This window comes from Octopus sinensis, linkage group LG8 (assembly GCF_006345805.1).
Source record: "Octopus sinensis linkage group LG8, ASM634580v1, whole genome shotgun sequence".
Classification (NCBI taxonomy): Eukaryota; Metazoa; Mollusca; class Cephalopoda; order Octopoda; family Octopodidae; genus Octopus; species Octopus sinensis.
In genome coordinates, this window is record NC_043004.1 from 90,846,398 (window position 1) to 90,868,897 (window position 22,500).

Sequence of the window (22,500 nt, forward strand, 5' to 3'; positions counted from 1 at the left end):
GTATGGGTAACTAGACCATATCCTACTCTGCCAGATATTTTAGGCACTTTAGTGGTAACTCTCAATGGACCAGGGGATTTCCCTGTCTTCATATGCTTAATTGCCTTATTTATCACACTGCTGTCAACTCAAATAGCTGATCTCTCTATTGGGTTCTAATAGGGGAGACTCTCTTACTCCCTTTCATTTTCTACGTTTAATAGCCTTTCATAATAGCACTTTCACGCCTCTTTTCTTTTCAGAGTCTCTAAGTGCAAGCATACCATTATCCATCCATACACAATTCTCTCCCACACATTTTGATTGTCTCTGACACACTGTCTAGTGATCCAGAACACCTCAAGACTCTGATCTTCACACTGTAAGACATTGGTAAACCTCTTCCTTTCTAGAGAAACCTGTCACCTAGCTTCCCTCTTGGCTACCTGATATAGCTCTTTGCTACCTCCATTTCTCCAGTCTTTCCAAGCCCACCTCTTCACTCTTGAGGCCTTATCTACCTCTGTTCATGTATGAGTATGCACACATAATTGTGGAGTTTCACAGATTTTGATGCCAAACTTGGTTCATGGGGTTGTAAATTCATGAGTTTGTGCATATATATATATTTGTTTCTGTGAATCATGTGATGTCATGAATATGTGTAACGCACACATATTTGTGTAAGAAGGAAATCCAGCAATGTTTTCCTCAGTTATCAAGTATCTGCAGAACAAGTGTTTAACCGCCAATGACATTCATGCTTACATTCTTGCTACATTTGGGAAGACACTCCAGTTTTATCAACAGTACCAAAGTGGGCAGCTGAATTTAGGAGGGGGAAGAAGAGACTTGAAATGACCCAAGGTCTGGACATCCTGCAAATGAGACCACTAAGGAGAACATAGATCATTTCACCATATGGTGATGGATGATAGACAATTGATTACAAATCAAGCAGCCAAAGCTATTAGCTTATCTTGTAAAAGATTTGAGAATATTCTGTACAATGAACGTGGCATGACATAGGCTTCTGCTTGATGGGTGCCACGTCTTCTGAAACCTGATCAAAAGTGCACCAGGCTGATCACACCAGAGGAAAATCTGACTTTGCTTGTTACAGATCCAGCAAATTTCCTTGAATATTTCCTAACCTAGGATGAGTACTGTGTCCATCACTTTGATCCAGAGACAAAGAGACAATCCATGCAGTGGAAACATCCTTCCTTACCTGCTCCAAAGAATGCCAAGATCATTTCATCTGCAGGGACGGTGATGGCCTCAGTATTTTAGGATGCAACATGCATTGTGTTTATTTACTATCTTCAAAAATAGCCACACCATCAATAGATAGTACTATGCCATCTTGCTGAGGTAGTTACAAAAGTCTATCAAGATTAAACACCCATGAAAACTGATGAAAGGTGTCTTGTTTCATTAGGACAATGCTCCATCACTCAAGTCCTTAGTTTCAATGGTTGCTTGGTTTCAATGTGTGTAGGTGTAGTTTTGTGTGTGGTCAATCACTCTTCCTATTCTCCTGATTTGGCCCCATCTTATTATCATCTGTTCCCGAGCACAAAAAAAAAAAAAAACACTTGCCTGGGAACCAGTACTACAGTGATGATAACATCATATTTGCTGTTGATGATATTTTTGATCAACAGGATGAAAGCTAGCAGGTTAAAACTTCGAATTCACTACCACCCCTCTTCTTGTAGAAGTTTAAACATGTACTCAAGTGAAAAATATCGAATAATCCTTCAGGTTAATGGGAAAATGTTTTTATGTATAACTAGCAGTATTGCCCGGCGTTGCTCGGGTTTGTAAGGGAAATAACTATATAAGCATTTTTAGAGAGTTATAGCCAAAATATAGCCAAAAAATGCATTAAAAATGGAAAAAAAAATGATGGTAAATTTTTTTTTAAATCGTTGACTCATCGTAGACATTTTTAGAGAGTTACTCCCCTTATATAATAGCGAAAAAAATGCATTAAAATGGAAAAAAATGATGGTAAATTTTTTTTTAAATCGTAGACTCATCGTAGACAGCGCTAATACCCAGAAGGGCTTGATATGAATCACGACTATAAGGTACCCGGTTTTGGTTAAACTGCACCGCAAAATGTGGGAGTAGTTAGGAATCTAAATCGTAGGAGACAGACAGCATACAACCTCTCTTTTATATATAAAGATTTCACACACACACACACACACAGAAGGAACCAAAATAAACAACAGTCCTATAATGGCAAGCATCTAAAAATCACAATGATTTTGGCATCATCTAGCAGTAACACTCCTTCTAGTAGTGCCAAGCAACATTGATGGCATCAGGGTATATTCAAATTTTGGGGGCACACACTGTAATCCACTATCCTAAACCAGGAGCATCTGTAACCACTTTAAGCAACAACTATTTGGTTTTACTTCATTCTGGAGATTTGCTTTGCTTTTGTCTCGCATAAGTCAGCTAAATCTATGATGTGACACCTACTCCATCTCCCTTTCTTAGCTTATGTATAACTAGCAGTATCGCCTGGCATTGCTCGGGTTTGTAAGGGAAATAACTATATAAGCATTTTTAGAGAGTTATAGCAAAAAAATGCATTAAAAATGGAAAAAAATGATGGTAAATTTTTTTTAAATCGTTGACTCATCGTAAACATTTTTAGAGAGTTACTTCCCTTATATAATAGCGAAAAAAATGCATTAAAATGGAAAAAAATGATGGTAATTTTTTTTTTAAATTGTAGACTCATCGTAGACGTATGCTAATACCGAGAAGGGCTCAATATGAATCACGACTATAAGATACCCGGTTTTGGTTAAACTGCACCGCAAAATGTGGGAGTAGTTAGGAATCTAAATCGTAGGAGACAGACACACAACTTGACTTTTATATATAAAGATATCTTTGATGTCCTTCCTAAAACCAATGTCAGTTAAGTAGAACATAAGTTTAGTCACATACTCAGGACATCTCACCTCTAATGAAAGCACCATACACTGCCATTCTCATGCCTGACATGATTCCTGAAATTGTACATAGCTTAGGCTCTTCTTTTCATGTACCCACTCCACATTACCTTCCCAAGGCACTGACAATTCAATTCAATAATTAGTACATTTTTATCAAGTTAGACCATACCATAAAGTCAAAAGACTGCTGTTATTGCAATAGGTCTTGGGAACACAACCACAGGCCCCAATGATGCATAACGTTCACACTGATGACAATCACCCGTGTAACTGCAAATATATGTATATATATATATGCAAATATATGTATATATATATGTGTGTGCATGCATGTATATACATACAGACACACATATATATATATACACATACATACACATACACACACATATATATATATACATACATATGCATATATATATACATATACGTACATATATATACATATATACATATATATATGTATATACACATATATATACATACATACATGCATACATACATACATACATACATACATACATACATACATACATACATACATACATACGTACACCCACACACATACATACATATATATATATATATATATATATATAAGAGTAAATAATAGTTTTAATGGTTTTTAAAAAAAAACAAGAATTATTTACAGGTAGATTTCGGCATTATTATTTACTCTTATTATATTACTAATTGAAATTTTCAATCCCTTATGACAAGGGATTCTATCTCTAAAGAACTATTTTTGTAATACGCATGGTAAAATTTTGGAGGGAAAATGCGGATTCAATCATCTATATAGATTTGGCCTATGCTTGCTTTCTTCCACTATTCCAACGACGCCAGCTCAGGGGGTAGAGGTATGTAGCATTTGAAAAATCTATTTGAGTGGAGAGTTACGCTGATGAAAGATATGGAGTTTATATTCCTAATTTAGAAACACGTTTGTAAATAACCTTTAGACTTTGCTTTCGTTATTTCTTCCTTCTGTTTTGCATATGTGAATTACAGGGATATGTCGTATGTGGAGTCTCATTTGTAGAAAATAGAAATAAACAGTCTTTGACTGCTATTTCTAATTTTTCGGTATGTGGCTAAGCAACCTGGTGCCTGCCTCTTTTATTTATATACAAATATATATATATATCATCATCATCATCATCATCATCATTTAACGTCCGCTTTCCATGCTAGCATGGGTTGGACGGTTCAACTGGGGTCTGGGGAGCCCGAAGGCTGCACCAGTCCTGTCAGATCTGGCAGTGTTTCTACAGCTGGATGCCCTTCCTAACGCCAACCACTCCGAGAGTGTAGTGGGTGATTTTATGTGCCACCGACACAGGTGCCAGACGAGGCTGACAAACGGCCACGCTCGGATGGTATTTTTTATGTGCCACCGACACAGGTGCCAGACGCTGGCAGACGGCCACGCTCGGATGGTGTTTTTATGTGCCACTGACACAGGTGCCAGATGAGGCTGGCAAACGGCCACGATTGAATGTTGTTTGTTACGTGCCCACAGCACGGAGGCCAGTTGGTACTGGCTACGGCCACGTTCGGATGGTTTTCTTGTGTGCCACGTGCCACTGGCACTGGTACCACAAAGATACAAATTCCATTGATGTTCATCTATTTTGATTTGTTTTGATTTTCACTTGCCTCAACAGGTCTTCACAAGTGTCACAAGAAGGAAGGTAAGCACAGGTGGACTGACTACGTCCCAGGTAGGGGCCACGGGTTATGGCCTGACTAGTCTTGCCGGGTCTTCGGATGGTGTTTTTATGTGCCACCGACATAGGTGCCAGATGAGGCTGGCGAATGGCCACGATCGGATGGTGTTTGTTACGTGCCCACAGCACGGAGGCCAGTCGATGCGGTACTGGCTACGGCCACGTTCAGATGGTTTTCTTGTGTGCCACCGGCACTGGTACCACAAAGATACAAATTCCATTAATGTTCATCTATTTTGATTTGTTTTGATTTGATTTGATTTGATTTGATTTGATTTTGATTTATATATATATATATATATATAAACGATGATGATGATGATGATGATGATGATATATATATATATATATATATAATCAAAATAAGCAACAAGAATATCTCCGGTAATTTTCCGGAAAACCTCTGTAAATGGCTGATGATTGCTCAACATTTTAAAACTGTTGTAATACTTACAATATTTAATAAAATGATGTAGCGTGAAACGATCGTACCAAATTACCGGAGATATTCTTGTTGCTTATTTTGATTATAATCACCCCATGGATTTATATGGATAACACCATACAAAATTCTGGTGCATCTAACTTAAGTACCATATATATGTAGGAGAGTATTGTACTTCGCTTGAAGCATTGTGTATTGTTTGTAAAATATGACATGTCTTGAATGGCACAACAATGCAGAGTGGATTATAATAACTGTTATAATTTAATTATCCTTAGTCTAATGTAATAATAATATTTTGGAATACAAAAATTCCTTCTTCAGATATCGCTAGGAATTGATTAAGTCACTGCTGTAATTGGTTTTTCAACAGTTACTGAAATTTTTGTTCAGTAACACACACATAAATACATACATACATACATATATACACATAAATACTAATACACACAAAAACTATACAGAAATTTTAATAATAACAGTAAAGCTAAAATGTTAAAATGTCAAGATCTTCTGAAGTCTCCTTACCACATCTGTTAAATGAAAAAGAAAATGTCTTTGATATTCTTAATTGAAATGTTAAGATATAGAGTTAAGAGGTAATTAAGGTATGTTATCTTAAGAGGCTCATTAGCAGTGTGCTATTGCAAATGATCACAGCTTATAGTGTCAGCTTGCTTACTAGCGTTTGAAATGTCATGCAGTAAAAACAATACTTCATTCTATTATAGGTGTTATTTATCTCGAGTGAGATAACCACCTACCGCTATTTGATAAAACTGTTGATAACTGTTGCTGCTACTCTTCTTGTTGTTGTTGGTTGAAGTAGAGGTGTTTTAGTGGTTGCTATCTCTACTACTCTACTACTACCACCACAATACAAGGTATATTTCATAGGAGAGAGAGCCAGAGAAATTAGGAGATATACAAACAGATAGGATATGAAATTATATATATATATACTCTTTTACTCTTTTACTTGTTTCAGTCATTTGACTGCAGCCATGCTGGAGCACCGCCTTTAATCGAGCAACTCGACCCCGGGACTTATTCTTTTGTAAGCCCAGTACTTATTCTATCGGTCTCTTTTGCCGAACTGCTAAGTAACGGTGACATAAACACACCAGCATCGGTTGTCAAGCAATGCTAGGGGGACAAACACAGACACACAAACACACACACGCATATATATATATATACATATATACGACAGGCTTCTTTCAGTTTCCGTCTACCAAATCCACTCACAAGACTTTGCTCAGCCCGAGGCTATAGTAGAAGACACTTGCCTAAGGTGCCATGCAGTGGGACTGAACCCGGAACCATGTGGTTGGTAAACAAGGTACTTACCACACAGCCACTCCTGCGCCATATATATATATATATGTCACTCACACATACACATATAAACAGCCAACACCTCCCAAACACCACACACACACAGACTTGCATGCACGCACATACCCTCACATACACACAGATACCTCTTTCTCTTACATTCTCCTGTCTTAGAAAGAACTTTTTCTTTACCCATTCCCTTCTCGTCATTTCGAAATGTAACCACATTTGGATCGTTGACGATTTTTTTCCTCCATCTTCCTTTTCTCTTGGACTTTCCTCTATCTCCTGTTTCTGACAAAGAGCTTTGCTTGAAACGTAAAAGCTATCTTTCTTTCTTTTCCCTGAGCATTTATTAATACTTTGTATGTTCCATGTCCTCATGTTGTTGTTTTTTTCTTGTTGTGTTTATTCTTTGTTTTTTGGGGGGATTTACTATATATATATATATATATGTTATAATTTAGAATAAACAGTAAAAAGTTGTCATTATAGTACTCAGAGTTTCAAATGTTGGAGCAAAGAGCTACGATGCATTCTCGTTGGCTATTAGTGGTAACAGTTGCTATGAAAATCCGTTGAATAAAAGGGAAGTTACTCTAATAGGTAGAAAAAGAAAAAAGATAAAAAATACACGCAACCATATTCTCACAATATATAGACATAAACCTCCTGCATTCACAATGTCTACATACATACACATTCACACCTATATATATACAGACCTATATATATATATATATGTGTGTGTGTGTGTATGTGTGTGTGTGTGTATATATATATGCTTATATCTATAAAAGAGAGTTTGTATGAGTATGTGTGTGTGTTCCTTATGCATTCCAAAACCAAGCTGCTGATTTTGATGTATGGGGTATCAAAAGATTCAGTACTATTTCCACTACCATTTAAACTTTATTTTCATTGACATATTTCCGTTACAAAAATTTAAAATTATAACCTTTTCCATAACTCAACTATTGTAAACATTTTATACAACGATGACGGCAATGAGGTCACATTTTCTCTATGAGTGTGTGCCTTAGAAGACATCCATCATTATGACACACACCTTCACTCACTCCCCCTCTCTCTCTCTCTCTCGCACGCACACACACACACACACACGTCCATTTCATATACATGTACATACATCTTTCTCTTTCTCATTTCCTTCACTTTCTGCTCTCTCTTTCTCTCCTTTTCACTTTCTCTTTTCTTTAAATTTCTACTCTCCTCAAATCATAAAGAAATTAATTTTTACAGAATGACTGAGTGAAATTCAGAATGAGAAAAAGACAGAGAGACAAGAGAAAGAAACAGAAACAGAAAACAAGTTTCTATAGAAGTTGAAAGATGGGTAGCGGGTGTGAGACAGATGCTGATGTTTCATATCCTATGTAGGTTCTATAGCTGAAAGTGAAGGAAAGCCAGCACAAAATTGATACTGTATGTCCTATAGATGAAGGTAAAAGAAAGCAGCACAAAGAGAGGGGGAAGTGGGACAGAAGGGGGTGCTAAAACCTCAGAAACGAGGTCATGTCGCACAATTTTAAGGTCATTTTCACTTTTGTCTCATGTTTCAAGCGTTCATAGAATTAGGCTCTATCTTTCTCTTTCAATTTCTCATTATAATATATGGAGACCTTCTGCTGTTAACATATTACAACTTTACTACATTTCCTTCTTTTGGAATTAAGAAAGGTATGCAAAATAATTTCCTTTGACACACACACACACACATAGTTAAAATTCTGTATGAATTATGTTATTCCTTGGTGTGACCTAAATTACAGCTCAAATCCTATGGAAATTACCTTTTCCTATTCTGTCATTCCTGTTTGTGATGAGCGTATTTCAAAACCTGATCTTCCATTTAAACTTACAAGGAAGTTATCTCAGAAATCCTGTTGTTTCTAGCATGTCTGTGATGACATTTGCATATCCTCCCCGCTACTTATTTCTTTCCTCAATTTATTCACATTTCTATGTTTTCCATACAGGAGATTTGCCTTTCATCCAAAAGCAGGTAGCTGATGGGTGGCCGAGGAGGGGGAAAAATTAAATTTTCAAAAACAAATTATATTTCCCACATTTGTGATCGCTTATTTTTCCATGTGCATAATAAAAAACAAAATTCGAAAAAGTTAAAAATTTGGAAATTTTAGTGGGGAGTGGGGAAATTATAATTTTGAAAACATGATTTCTGGGCAAAATCATATTAACCCCTTTTTATTTCATGAAACAGTACATAGTTTGTGATCCTTCTTAAGAACGTAAATAACTTTCATGCAAATTGTACTCCACACTTCACTTCTGGACAAACAATAATTTCCATTACGCCAGTGATCCACTCCTCTATATATCAGCTAACAGAATGCATTATGCTTATCAACACAGAGCATAACCAAATCATTCACACTTTACCTCTTCTTCTCATAATAACAGTATACAAATTGACATATGCCTTTTCCACATCTTTTCATTCGTTACTAAAAAATCAAATTATACAGTGCACAACTTCAAATTGCTATGTCTCCATCTTATATGTTCCTTAATCGTTCGCTCTTTTCAGCCATATCACCAAAACAAAGATATTCTCATTTATCTCCCCAAAAAAGGGCCACAAAGAAAACTGTCTCAATTTGTGCTCAAGAAATCTCACTTCAGCGATGTCCAAATGTGTAATATTTCTAAACGATCACCGATGGTTGAAGTTCTGTTCTAAACTACATTTCTTGTCTGGGATGAATGCACGGTGGTACACTGTGGTGAACTAGAAACCCTAGATAGATCACTAAGAGATATTAGAAACAATACTGTCATTATGGAGTGCTTAACTGTTGTCCTTGCAGGGGATTTCTGTCAAATGTTACCAGTCATACCACGGGGTATGTGAGCTGATGGCATCTATGTATGTCTGAAGTTGTCACCTTTGTAGAGGTTTGTTCATCAGCTTTCATTAAGCAACTATATGCGAACTCATCTCTACAACAACCCCTTAGCTGAGGAATTCTTTCATCAACTTCTACAAATTGGAAATGGCACCTTTCCATTGAAACAGAACAGCTCAGTAATGATTGACAGTGACATCGGTGTCACAGCTGGTGACACATAGGTATGGTAACACCATGATGGCTACTCCAGTATAGGTATAGGCCTATGAATATGGTATAAAGAATGAGATGGGAGATCAAGGCTTCTGAAGCTCTGTGACACACATGATGTAAACATTTGCAACATTAAGATCAGTCATCTGATTACCTACCTATTAGGTGAATATGTTAACTAGACAGACTAAACTCATCAGGAAATAGGATAGGCAACTAGTTGAGTAATGTGGGGCTGAATCAACTTGTTAATAAACACTTTTAACCCCAACAACATGTGTTGGGTTCTGTTTTCATTCATTTATATACCTACCTATGTCTGTGTATGTGTTTATGTGTACACTAGTCAACCAATGTTGTGTTTATGTCACTTTCTTTTACGTCCTCTAACTATTAATCTCATTTTTGCTAAAAAAAAAAAACACTTTAATATTTACACTTGCACCACATTTTGATCAGTTTGATCTAAGAGTAGTTTCTTCTTAAAAGCATAATTCATAACAGAATTATCACCCTTACTCCAGAAATAAAGGTTCCAAGTTCAAATCTAATGTGGAACTTTGTATACAACTAGGAATAAGATAGCTGGTTAAAATCAGAGATCAAACTGATCAAAGCATTGTGTAGATAAAAATATTTTAAAAGAATTCATTTCTAAAAATCAATTTAGTACTCTGAAAAATTATCATCAAAGGAATTATCAATTCATTTGAGTCTAATAAGATGGCTGTTCTACACTTATTTCTATATCGATGCAACATGATGATTTATCATAATTTATCCAAGAGACAGCCTGAGGAGAGAGTATGAAGACAGAAGTTGAATGAGGTTCAACCACTCAAGATCTTGGTTCTTAAGCTCAAAAATTCTCTTAGGGGTTTTAAACTACCAAATTTCTTCAGAGCAAGACTAATTATATGAAATCTCTTTCAGAATTAATCAGTGAATGATGGCTATATTAATTATTATTTTTGTTTATTTCTTTCAGTTTTTGGTGGAGAGAATTAAGTGTTCACTTGTTTTATCAACCGATCACTGTAAGACGTCTTCAGATTTATTGAGAAATCATAAAAAAGCTGGAAAATGAATAAGCTTGGAATGCATATACCACAGAAGGATAAGGTAAATATCATTCTCTAATTTGACATTTTAATTCTTTAATTAGGTATCAAACTGATTTCTTACATGGTTGTGCTATTTACCTGAGATTTCGTGTTCAGAAACAACGACAATTAAGGGTAATGTGAGTGATTTAGTTGAGTAATGATGATTAAGGATTCCTGGAGTAGTTGTGTGGTAAGTAGCTTGCTTACCAGCCACATGGTTCCGGTTTCAGTCCCACTGCATGGCATCTTGGGCAAGTGTCTTCTGCTATAGCCCCGGGCCAACCAATGCCTTGTGAGTGGATTTGGTAGACGGAAACTGAAAAAAGCCCGTCGTATATATGTATATATATATATATGTGTGTGTGTGTTTGTGTGTCTGTGTTTGTCCCCCTAGCATTGCTTTACAACCGATGCTGGTGTGTTTATGTCCCCATCACTTAGCAGTTCGGTAAGAGAGACCGATAGAATAAGTACTGGGCTTCCAAAGAATAAGTCCCGGGGTCGATTTGCTCGACTAAAGGCGGTGCTCCAGCATGGCCGCAGTCAAATGACTGAAACAAGTAAAAGAGTAAAAGAGTAGTGATTAAAGATGAGTAGTGGTGATTAAGAATGGTCAAGAATAATCAATGATGACCAATAGTGATGAAAGATCAATTGGAGACTGGTCTTACTAAACTGGTACCAAACAACTTTTATTTTGATCATACATTACAATGTTGAACATTACAATGCAACCAAACACTACTCAACATTAGATTGTTGTTGTTGCTGCTGTTGTTGTTTAATGTTTTACAGACGTTATCTTTCTGGGCTGCTAAGAATCAACTGTTTCGCTTACTGTGCAATACCAGTGATTAGCAGTAAACTACAAACCAGATGGTTGTTCAGGATGTAGAGAAAAGCTATCCACCCAATTTCTTAAATGTTTTTTATTATATAGGATATTAAGACTAGTCACCATTTACAACTAATCAGTGGACCATGTTGTACACAAAAGATCAAGAAAATTTTTGAAAAGTCAACTCACCTGACTGACTATTATTTCCATCAATTACAAGCATTGGATTTCTACCAATCAAAGTACTTTACTGGTACATAGAGGGACATAACTAACACTACCATTTTTCAGCCAATGGAATGGCTACCTTTTTGGATATCTGCTCAGTTCTTTCAGTCCTTGGATTATGTTTTTTAAAGAGATTTTCAAAATATTGTAGGGTTTTATGTTCAAATGCAATACTGTGAAAGATGATTCTCTCACACTTGCCTCTCATATTTTCACTTTCACTCTCACACACACACAGTTAGAGATGGTAATGAACATTCTATGTGCAAACATACAACCTCATCTTTCACAGTCTCTGGGCTAACATACTAGCTATATAATATTAGTTATATATGGGGTAATCGTCATCATCATCATCGTTTAACATCCGTTTTCCATGCTCGCACGGGTTGGACAGTTCGACCGGGGTCTGGGAAGCCAGGAGGCTGCACCAGGCTCCAGTCTGATCTGGCAGAGTTTCTACAGCTGGATGCCCTTCCTAACGCCAACCACTACGTGAGTGTAGTGGGTGCTTTTTACGTGTCACCAGCACAGGTGCCAGGGGAGTCTGGCATCGGCCACGTTCGGATGGTGCTTTTATGTGCCACCAGCACAGAAGCCAGTTAAGGCAGTGCTGGCATTGGCCACGTTCGGATGGTGCTTTTTACGTGCCACTGGCACAGAAGCCGCACAATTATATCTATTCATGTATATTAACTCAGAAACACATACAAACACATTGTTATCTTTCTGTAATTATAACATTTATTCAACAGTCACTCATACTGGACTTCAATGTTCATGTTTTAAATTAGTTTGTTCTTGACTAACATCATAACTATTAGGCTGATAATTAACACACATTCTACATCTATATTTATCTATCAACACCCAGTAATAAATACTTTATACTCATTAAAGTACTAAATCCCTAATTCTTGAAGTGTTTTTTTTAAATATTCCTCTTAAAGCTACAACAAGCACCTGAACCCTGCAGCTACTGATCCTCCTCCTAGTCCTTATCATCAGTTTAAGAACCTTATTTTCTCCAGAGGCATCAGTTGGACAAATCATTTGTAAATCATAATACCATTTGCCTCAATTATTTGTTAGTTCTTCTGTGATGGCCAGTTTCTCAAGATCTGACTCCTTCTTCCCACATTTTCTTCAGTCTTGCTTCATCATAGTTACCTTCTACCAATTGCAACCAATACTTTCTTGCTTGGCAGCCATTTACATTACATATCTAAACAAACACAGTCATCTCCCCTTTATGAATCAGCAAATGCCATTAGCATACAGCAATTTTTTCAGCTCCCTTATGCTTCACATTCCACTCAGATTAACATCACATTTCTAACAGACAATTTTCCATTCATTTCTCTCCAACCTCCATGCCTCATCTACATTCAGTGCCCCATATCTTATTAACATGTAGCACTACATTCCAGACATATGTCCATTACAATCTGGTCTTTTGGTACAAAGCCAAAAAACCTTTTTGTTGCCAAGTGAGATTGACAGTGTATCAACAGGTTAGATAAATAAATCAGAATATTTCTGCTAAAACAGATATATTCTGCTTTAATTAACTAATTAAACATTTGTGCTTAAATTTACATAATTTAAAATAGTTTAGTTAATTCAGTGAAAAGGAATATATTTTACAAAAGAAAAAACAAAAAAAGGAGAAAGAAAAAACATCAATGAAGCACCATGTGCTTCAATTCGTCGCACACCACAAGGTTCAACAGAATCTTCTGCAGCAAGCCAACATACTTGTGATATGACCACAGGCGATGGTGAGGCTAAAGCATTGGTAAAGCCAAGCACCCTCCTGGTCATCACCTGACAGCTAGGTAAGGCAAACTGCTAATGATGAGGAGAACTTCACTGTTAGTAGTCCAGTCCCTCCAAACATCTCAAATGCCACAGGCTGGAAGAGGTAGTTCACTGACAGGTCCTGATACTTCGGGGTATTGTTCCATTCAGTTATGGAAGCAGTGACCCTCCAATTTACCACAGCATCCAGGATGTTGGAGGGAGAAAAAGAACCAGAGACTGTGGTGTCCCAGATGAGGCACCTACCTCTTCTCCAGGGACAGAGGGTAAGATCCTCTGGTCTCTTCTCATCACTTCTGGATAGCTTCACTGGTTCCAGAACTGAGGAGATATTAATCCAAGTTAAGGCTTGCTTAATGATTAAGTTTAGCTTGGTGTGATGAATGAAATGACCAGCATTTATGTGGCAAGACAGACCATGAAGACCTGTGGAGTTGAGGGGCCTATAATTATTCTGCTCTAATTATCAAATTTATATATCCAATCTTATGTTAGGAATCAGGAATTAAATGTTCTCTTCTTTTTTATTTACATTTTAAAATAAAAATATTTCATGTACTTTTTTGTTCTTTAAACTTTCTCATACACTCCTCTCGTCAGCTATATTCATCTTGTCATTGTTATTTAGTCAATTTGGAGATAGTCTACAAACAGCACAACTCCTTTAGCAGCACTTTTCTTTTAAGGTTAATCTTTTAGTGCATAGGCACTAAAATAACATCTGAGGTTTTATAAATAGCAGTAAAAGAATACCTTGTAATGCAATGATTATAATTCCTTGTGGATGTGAATAATAGACAATGTTCAGAAAGCTTGACAGAACATCATCATCATCATCGTTTAACGTCCATTCTCCATGCTAGCATGGGTTGGACGGTTCGACCGGGGATCTGGGAAGCCAGAAGGCTGCACCAGGCTCCAGTCTGATCTGGCAGTGTTTCTACAGCTGGATGCCCTTCCTAACACCAACCACTCCTTGAGTGTAGTGGGTGCTTTTTACGTGCCACCTGCACAGGTGCCAGGCAAGGCTGGCAACGGCCACGGTCAGACTGGTGCATTTTACGTGCCACCGGCATGGAAGCCAGTCGAGGCGGCACTGGCATCGGCCACGATTCAGATGGTGCTTTTTACGTGCCACCAGCACAACAATAATAATTTATTGGTAGAGGAATTGGTGATAGAATTAATTTGAAACTTGTTTGCCAGCATTCAGGGATAGGGCATAACAGTGTCCTAGGTGAATAGTAGATATGCTTAAGATCCTTGTCATAGATTTACAAATCCAAAAAAGATGTATGCAGAAATATAACACTTATAGTTACTTCATAATGTAAAAATATGGAACATGGCAAATACTTAAAGCCTCATAATCAGTTATTAAGTTATAGAATGTTTGTCCATTAAATATTTCCCACATGGTGTTGAGTTCAGACAGAAACATGACAATACGTGTTACTCTCCTGGAGGCCTGACTGGAACTGATGAAAAACTTTCCCATGCCTCATGACAGGCAGCAGTGTGTATCTGTTGTGATGCAATTTGTTACATACAATAAATAAGATAACCAGACAAGAGTAAAAACAAAGTAATGAACTAATAAATCTCTTTACGAACCAACAATCAAAATTCCTTGTGAACTAACCAATTGACACCTTCTGACTTCACTGCAAACTAACACGAACTTTGCTTGACCCCAAACTCTGAACTTTTGAATTCCCTTGGATTGTTGCTATTTATACTTTACTTGGATCAGTCTATCTCTTGCAAGGGGGCATTGTAACTCTCATCACATCTCCCCTTTTGAGATTTCAACTACTGTGAGAAAGTGGAATTTCTTTTATTTTTCTTTTTTCTTTCCAGCACCTCTCCTTTTTCTTTTTAGCTGTTGCATCTTAATTGTTACCTGACTTTTAAAGTAGTATTGTTTGTTGCACACAGCACTTTTTCTTTTCATTGTACTAAGCTTCTTGTTTTTCATATTTTTTTGTTTAATTTAGTATCTTTTTCGTTTAGGTATTACTTTTAGATATTCAGTCTGTTTTCATTTTCTGAAGCTAGTTCTATGGGGTTCAATATCTGTTGGTGCTGGCACTTCAAACATATCATAGCAGACTTCCATTGGTATTACCCTTCGTTCTTCTGTATGTCTTATCTTTACTGGTTGAGGTGTGTCTTATGTTCCGAATGTTGTCCTATAATTAAATACCTCATGTTATTTAATCTTTTGATTGCACAGCCATCCTCCCAACCTTCTTTACCATTTTTGTAATTTTTAAAATGAACTTTATCTCCTACTTTGAAATGTTTTGTTATATTTTTTGCACTTCCTTCAAGTGTATTTTTTGTCTTTCCTTTATATGTATTTTTTCCTGGCAATTATTTATCAAAGATCAATTTTATTTTACACATGAACATTAACTCTGCTGGTGACTTTCCTAAATTAGCATTTGGATTTGGCGTTATTCTATAAACTCTCAAAAATTTTGTTAGTGCCTCATCATTATCTAGTTCATTCATGGCTTTTCTTAGAGCTCTTTTGAATGCATCAACAAATCTTTCTGTCTGCACGTTTGACTTCAGATAGTAGGGCAGGGTAATGATGTGCCTTATAGCATGTACTATGCAGAAATTTCTTAATTCATATCCAGTGAATTGTGTTCCATTATCTGAAACTAATGTGTTTGAAACACCATATTGAGCAAATAACTCGAGTAGGAACTTTATTGCTGTCATTGTTGTGGGTTTATTACATCTGCATACCTCTGGCTACTTTATAACTGAATTCATTTTTGGACTTCTGTGAATATACTCTTTACTCTCTTTTACTTGTTTCAGTCATTTGACTGCGGCCATACTGGAGCACCACCTTTAATCGAGCAACTCGACCCCGGGACTTATTCTTTGTAAGCCCAGTACTTATTCTATCGGTCTCTTTTGCCGAACCACTAAGTGACGGGGACATAAACACACCAGCATCAGTTGTCAAGCAATGCTAGGGGGACAAACACAGACACACAAACACACACATATACACATACATATATATATACATATATACGATGGGCTTCTTTCAGTTTCCGTCTACCAAATCCACTCACAAGGCTTTGGTCGGCCTGAGGCTATAGTAATAGAAACTTGCCCAAGGTCCCACGCAGTGGGACTGAACCCGGAACCATGTGGTTGGTAAACAAGCTACTTACCACATAGCCACTCCTGCACCTATGTAGTTCCAATAATTGTTGTTGTTGCTGTAATAGTTGCTTCTGCAACTCCTGTTGCTTTTGCAACTGTTCTATGGTAGCTAATAGGTCTTTTATTATTTAACAAGTTGTATCACAAACAAATTGTTACAAGTCCTATGTGATCTTCAAAACCCTTATCACCAGATGTTGTATCATAGTTTGTTATGTACAGTAAATTTGATAACCAGGCAACAGTAAAAACAAAGTAATAAACTAAGAAGTCTCTTCATGAACTGCCAATCAATATTCCTTGTGAGACCAACTTCACTGCGAACTGTTGGAAGGAGAAAAAGAATCATAGACTGTGGTGTCCCAGATGAGGCACCTACCTCTTCTCCAGGGACAGAGGGTGAGATCCTCTGGTCTCTTCTCATCACTTCTGGATAGCTTCATTGGTTCTAGAACTGAGGAGATATTAATCCAAGTTAAGGCTTGCTTAATGAACTCTGAACTTTTGAACTTACTTGGATTGTTACTATTTATTCTTTACTCGAACCAGTCTATCTCTAGCAAGGGAGCATTGTAACTCTCATCACAACAGTATCTATGCGCGAGGTAAAGCAGTTGGCTACACTAACCAAATCACGCATAGATGAATAACAGTTCCACAAAAGGGAAATAGTGCTCTTACAGTCTCTTACTCTTTGCTATCCATAATCCAGTTTACAAGGTAGCAGCTTCATTTTTGCTAGTGCTGTCTCATAACTTTTAACAAATTCCTCTTGCGATGCAGCAGCCAATTTTTGACCTTAGGTAGCTACTGCTAAATCCAGGAGTCTTGGAGTCTTATGTTGAGTCAAGATGACTTGGAGATGCAGTTTGCTCTTCATCCTTTGCAGGTACAGTTGTTTCTGGTTAAAACAGACCTGGAAACAGAGTCAGTTAAAAGATAATTTTCTTCTTAATATCTAAGGTTTTCCTTAGATATTAAGATTTGAACACTGGATGCAGAGAGACTTTTGAACTGCGGCCTTGTGGAGGCTTGGATATTTCCCCAACAAGATTTGGTCACTGGATGCAGTGGAGCTTTTTTAAAATGCAGACTTGTTGGGGCACCATCTTGGAGGATTTTTGTCAAAAAATTGATCCTAGTACTTATATTTTAAGTTTGATACTTATTCAATCAGTCTCTATTACTGAACCGTTAAGTCTCAGGGATGCAAACAAATTGGCACCAGTTGTCAAACTACGAGGGAAGGAACAAACACACATAAATATATGATAGGCTTCAACACAGTTTCTACCTACCAAATACACTCACAAGGAATTGGTTGGCCCAGGATTTTAGTAGAAGACACTTACCTAAGGGGCAATACAGAGGGACTGAATCTGAAACCACATGTTTCCAAAGTGGGCTTCTTAAACACACAGGCATGCCTGTTCTTACACAATGTGTGTGTGTGTGTGTATATATCTATCTATCTATCTATCTATCTATCTATCTATCTATCTATCTATCTATCTATCTATCTATCTATCTATCTATATATATATATATATAATATATATATATATATATATATATCTTTTACTCTTTACTCGTTTCAGTCATTTGACTGCGGCCATGCTGGAGCACCACCCTTAGTCGAGCAAATCGACCCCGGGACTTATTCTTTGTAAGCCCAGTACTTATTCTATCGGTCTCTTTTGCCGAACCGCTAAGTGACGGGGATGTAAACACACCAGCATCGGTTGTCAAGCAATGCTAGGGGGACAAACACGGACACACAAACACATACACACACATACATATATATATATACATATATACAACAGGCTTCTTTCAGTTTCCATCTACCAAATCCACTCACAAGGCATGACTTTAGGAAACATTTTTTCACGCTGAGAGTTGCTGAAGCATGGAACAAACTGCCGGCATCAGTTGTTAGTTGTTGGAGCACTGCATCCTTTAAAACTTCCATGCTTCCTGAGATTCGCCAACACTACACCTGATTTTCTCCCCTCCATACACACACAAGCATGTATCTGACTCATGCATTGTTCGCTTTCCAGACATTTGTACATTACTGCATATACTTTATACGCACTTTCTGACAAGCTGTGGTGCACCTGAGCACTGTATACAATAATTTCATTATTATTATTATAATCACGGATTTGAATCGAAAACGAATGATTAGCGATTGGTTGATAAGGGAGGTAACTTATATTTAGGTTTCAATAAAAATGACTATTAATATTTCTACATTTATGTTTATATCTATAAATTTTAAAACAAAAAGTTAAGTTTGAATAGAATAAGTTATAGGGTCTGTAGTAGGAAAAGGATTAATTAAGGAAAAATTTATTATATGAATATGAAAACCCTTAGAAAATTGGAGAATGTTATTAAATTTCTGTAGTCTTTGATTTGGTGGGGAATAAAAGCAAATAAGAATAAAAGGCCATGTAACAAAATCAATTAAAAATTTAAACTAAATCAAGGGATTACAATAAATTAGTTTCATGACAGAAATGAAGATATGCTTTTGAGCACGTATACAAACATACATATATATATATTTTATAAGAGAGAGAAGATGGAAGATAATAATAGTTCTTTCTAATATTAACATAAAGGCTTGAAATTTTGAGGGAAGGAGCAACATCAATTACTTTGACCCCAGTTCTTGAGTGGTATCAACCCCAAAAGGGTGAAAATAAAAGTTAGCTGTGGTGATAAGCATTTTGTCTAACACACTAAAGATTCTGTTAGCTTGCAGTCTTGATGATGGTAATAATAATAATAATAATAATAATAATAATAATAATAATAATAATAGTAAAAATGATGATGATGATGATGATGATGATGATGATGATGGTCGTCGTCGTCATCATTGTCGTCGTCATCATCATCATCATCATCATAATAATAATAATAATAATAATCATCATCATCATCATCATCATCGTTTAACGTCCGTTTTCCATGCTAGCATGGGTTGGACGGTTCAACTGGGGTCTGGGAAGCCAGAAGGCTGCGTCAGGCCCAGTCTGATCTGGCAGTGTTTCTACGGCTTGATGCCCTCCCTAACGCCAACCACTCCCAGAGTGTAGACAATAATAATAATAATAATAATAATAATAATAATAATAATAATAATAATCCTTTCTACTATAGGTACAAGGCCTGAAATTTATGGGGTGGGGGTAAGAAATTTGGTGGAGGGGACTAGTTGATTACATCAACTCCAGTGTTTCACTGGTGCTTAATTTATTGAACCTGAATGGCAAAGTCAACCTTGGTGAAATTTGAACTCAGAATGTAAAGATGGATGAAATGTCGCTAAGCATTTCATTTGGTGTGTTAACAATTCTGCCAGCTCACCGCATTAATAATAATAATAATGATAGTAGTAGTAGTAGTAGTAGTAGTAGTAGTAGCAGCAGCAGCAGCAGCAGCAGCAGCAGCAGCAGCAGCAGTAGTAGTAGTAGTAGTAACAATAGTAATAATATTAATAATAATAATAATAATAATAATAATAATAATAATAATAATAATAATATGATTGCTACCTAACTCAGATACCAGGAAGCCCCAAAATGGCAGAAATTCAAAAGATAGTGCTCATGGTAACTGCTCATATCCTACGCAAAATACTTTCTATGTAATCTCAAGGTTTAAAACAAACAATTTTTATTTTATTTATTTATTTATTTATTTATTATTATTATTATTATTATTATTATTATTATTATTATTATTATTATTATTATTATTATTATTATTTTATTAGACATTCACTAGTACAACACCAAAAAAAAACCCAAATGTATGGCATACTAGGCATAACAACAACATGAACTTCCAACCTGTTGTCTCTTGAGGTCTCTGGGTGAGACTTGGAGCCAACTTGTACAAATATAAAGCAAAAGTCAAACATAGAATAATAATAATAATAACCAGGCAGTGGCTCTCATGGTTTCTTAGCTTAGCTGATTGGAAGTGTTTATGTACATTGTTTTGTCTTAGTATAAAAGATGGACTGCAACAAATATTCTGCTCAGTTTCACAGATTTGCTTGTCAGTTGTTTGACCTTAACCCTTAGTAGCTGACAATAGGTGCATCTGTGATCACAAGCAGAAATAGCGTGGGAGTATCATAGTCATGTGTTGAGAGGTAGTCTTTGGGGTTTAGACAATTCGTCTATGGAAACATGGGTGTTTCATTCAACATCCTTAAACGACCCTTATTCAAAGACCTTTTGAGTTTGATGGGCTACTTGATCTGAATAAAATTCTAACTGGGCCCCACCTGCCAGATCATGCACTGTTAATCTTGATATGAGATTACCATGCTGTACACATATGGTTGTGACACATGTGCCTGGTCTACCCTTATCAGAAGAGTAGTCTTGATGGGTATACTGGGCTTCATCTATTTTATCCCAGTGACACTTTGATGGCATGCATTACTCTCTCACTCAATAATAATAATAATAATAATTCTTTCTAACTTAGGCACAAGACCTGGTATTTTGGAGGAGGTGGGGGGGGGGCAGTCAATTACCCACCCCACCCTCTGTGTTCAACTCAAGATGTAGTGAGGGACAAAATACTCCTAAGCATTTTGTCTGGCATGCTAATGTTTCTGCTGGCTCATCATCATCATCATCATCATCATCATAATGATAATCCTTTCTATTATAGGCACAAGGCCTGAAATTTGGGGGGGAGAGATAGTCAATTACTTCATTTATTGACCCTAAAAGGATGAAAGGCAAAGTCATCCTTGGTGGAATTTGAACTCTGAACATAACGACGGGTGAAATACCATTAAGCATTTCACTGACAATTCTGCTAGCTCGCCACCTTAATAATAATAATAATAATAATAATAATAATAATAATATAAAATAATAATAATAAAAATAATAATAATAATAATAATAAAAATAATAATAATAATAATAATATAATAACAATAATATAATAATAATAATAATAATAATAATAAATAATAATAATAATAATAATAATAATAAAAATAATAATAATAATAATAAATAATAATAATAATAATAATAATAATAAATAATATAATAATAAAAATAATAATAATAAAAAATAATAATAATAATAATAATAATAATAATAATAATAAATGCCCTGATGCAGTACTAGGCAGTGGCTCTCATAGCTTCTGATCTTAACTGATTGGAAGTGTTATCATGTACATTGTTTTGTCTTGGTATAAAAGATGGGCTACAGCAAATATTCTGCTCAATACCACAGATTTGCTTGTCAGTTGTTTGACCTTAACCAGTTGAGCATGTCCCTTAGTGGCTGACGATATGTGCATCTCTGATCACGAGCAGAAGTAGTGGGGGAGCATCATAGCCATGTGTTGAGAGGGATTCTTTGGGGTTTGAATAATTCACCTCTGGAAACATGGGTGGTTCTTTCAACATCCTTAAACAACCCTTATTCAGGGACCTTTTGAGCGGGATGGGCTACTCAACCTGAAGAAAATTCTAACTGGGCCCCACCTGCAAGGTCATGTGCTGTTTATCTTGATATGAGATTACCATGTCGCGCACATATGGTTGTGATGCATGTGCCTGGTGTACCTTTATCAGATGGGTAGTCATGATGGGTATATTGGGCTTCGTATATTTTACCCCAGTGTCACTTTGATGGCATGCACTGCTCTCTCACTCAATAATAATAATAATAAT

At 36.3% G+C, this 22,500-nt stretch overlaps 1 protein-coding gene across 1 annotated transcript in view; it reads left to right on the forward strand.

Annotated features, from left to right (window-relative positions):
* The first annotated feature begins 6,141 nt into the window (after positions 1-6,141).
* The window catches only part of LOC115215074 (GTP-binding protein Di-Ras2-like), a 40,660-nt gene continuing 24,301 nt past the window's right edge, over positions 6,142-22,500 (forward strand). Inside the window, exons 1-2 of the mRNA XM_029784229.2 lie at positions 6,142-6,195; positions 10,572-10,705. Of these exons, the coding sequence (XP_029640089.1) occupies positions 10,667-10,705 (39 nt within the window). The 5' untranslated portion in view covers positions 6,142-6,195; positions 10,572-10,666. The remainder of the gene's footprint in view (positions 6,196-10,571; positions 10,706-22,500) is intronic.